The sequence below is a fragment of the Aplysia californica genome, unplaced genomic scaffold, assembly GCF_000002075.1.
Source record: "Aplysia californica isolate F4 #8 unplaced genomic scaffold, AplCal3.0 scaffold00640, whole genome shotgun sequence".
NCBI classification, from domain to species: domain Eukaryota; kingdom Metazoa; phylum Mollusca; class Gastropoda; order Aplysiida; family Aplysiidae; genus Aplysia; species Aplysia californica.
Window position 1 is genome coordinate 66,075 of NW_004797910.1, and position 1,692 is coordinate 67,766.

General features: G+C 42.0%; 1 protein-coding gene across 1 annotated transcript in view; it reads right to left on the reverse strand.

Moving 5' to 3' along the window:
• Positions 1 to 1,692, reverse strand: part of LOC101848918 — a gene marked incomplete in the record, with an annotated part of 41,629 nt that overhangs the window by 15,004 nt on the left and 24,933 nt on the right. Inside the window, 1 exon segment of the mRNA XM_013087805.2 lies at positions 141 to 196. Coding sequence (XP_012943259.1) covers positions 141 to 196 — 56 coding nt within the window.

Sequence of the window (1,692 nt, forward strand, 5' to 3'; positions counted from 1 at the left end):
ACACACACACACACACAGATAGAGACGCATGCACTTACACATCTAAATTTAGAAAAAGATACATATATTAATATAAAAAATTAAGGTATCACAACGTGGTTATGTGCAGGTGAGGTGCAAGCAAAAAATGTTCCACTCACCTGAGACCTTTCCTGGCGGTGACCGAACCATCTGGTGTATCCAGGTACACTTGGTTCTGCAACACCAACAGAAGTTTTTTTGTTTTAGTCTTAGTTTTAGTCATCTATGGTTTTAGTAAGAGTTTTATGGCATGTGCAACACAATAAGGTGCCGAAGAATAGATCATGTGTTACAAGAGAGTAACATACACAAAAAAGGAGGGGAGATAAGGACGACAGATGTTTGATAGAAAAAAGAAGGAGCAAACCACACCAGAGCACCCGCCAACAACCCACACACTAGAGAAGAAGACGCACAAACTTAATTTCAATGAAACAGACATTCGCGCCTGCTAAAACCAATAAACCACAATAATGATGTGCACTACCACACATCCGCAATACACACATGCCCATGCACACACAACAATACACACATGTCCATGCTGCGCCCATGCACACACAACAATACACTCGTATTACTGGCGCAAGACCATAATCTATCCATCTTGTCTATCCATCTATTGTTTTCTCTTTTCTGTCTAATAGTAGTAGTCTACCCATGTCCCCTGAAGCAATATATCCACCCAACGACTTCGTGAGTGAGCGTGCGTGCGCACGTTTGTGCGAGTGTGAGCATAATGTGAGTGTTTATGTGCGTCTATGTGTACATAGTACATGCCAGAGTATGCCCCAACATTTTTTTAAAGTTCATTAAACAAAAAGGGAGCTCTCATGGTCGAGCGATAAAGCTGTTCGTCTCTCATATAAAAGGTCCTAGGTTCGAACCCTGAAAGCGTGAACAATTTTCTTCTTTAAAAATTTCTTCTTCCTTCTCCTTCTCTGTTCTCTTGCAAGGTACTGTCATCTGCTTTGATCTCCATTTTCTCCCCCGCCCCCCCCTCCCCTGAACCCCCCCCCACCCCGCAGCCAACTCTGGACTCCTCCCTCCTTTCTCCTGACACATTCTACTACTACTCCTGGCTCCTTCAATCTTACTGCTGTCTTTCAGTCACACTCCGTGGTCTTGTGGTAGGTAAGATGGAACACTTAGGCTTCTCGGATAAGGGCTAAAAATCTAGGAGGTTTCTTGTATGGATTGCGTATGTTAAATGGTCGCTTTTAAAGACAAGTGGGCTACCCGAAAAATGCTATTTTGAGAAAATCGAAGGAAAAGTTTTTGCCTCTTGTTCAGTTTCATTAAAAGACAAGGAGAGTTTTCTCTATAACCAAACAAATATACACGCCAATGAAACCAATCTTCTCCTATAGGTAGGGCAATGCCCACTTTTTGTGTAGGTAAAGATTTCTGGAGACCCCCGAAATCTGGGCTAGCCCGCTTGTCCTTAAAAACGACCAAATATCCCTAGGCGGCCCAAAAAAATCGATAAGAGAAGGCTTGGGCCGCCTCTCGGGAAAAATTCAAAATTAGTTCCAACCAAATTTGAAACTACTCTAAAATACGTAAAATTAAATTGTATTGCAACAGTCGACAACCCTGATCTAGCAGGGAACGCAAAGAAGAAAGAAGATTAAACAATAAGAAAAAAATACACACGATCAAACATGACTC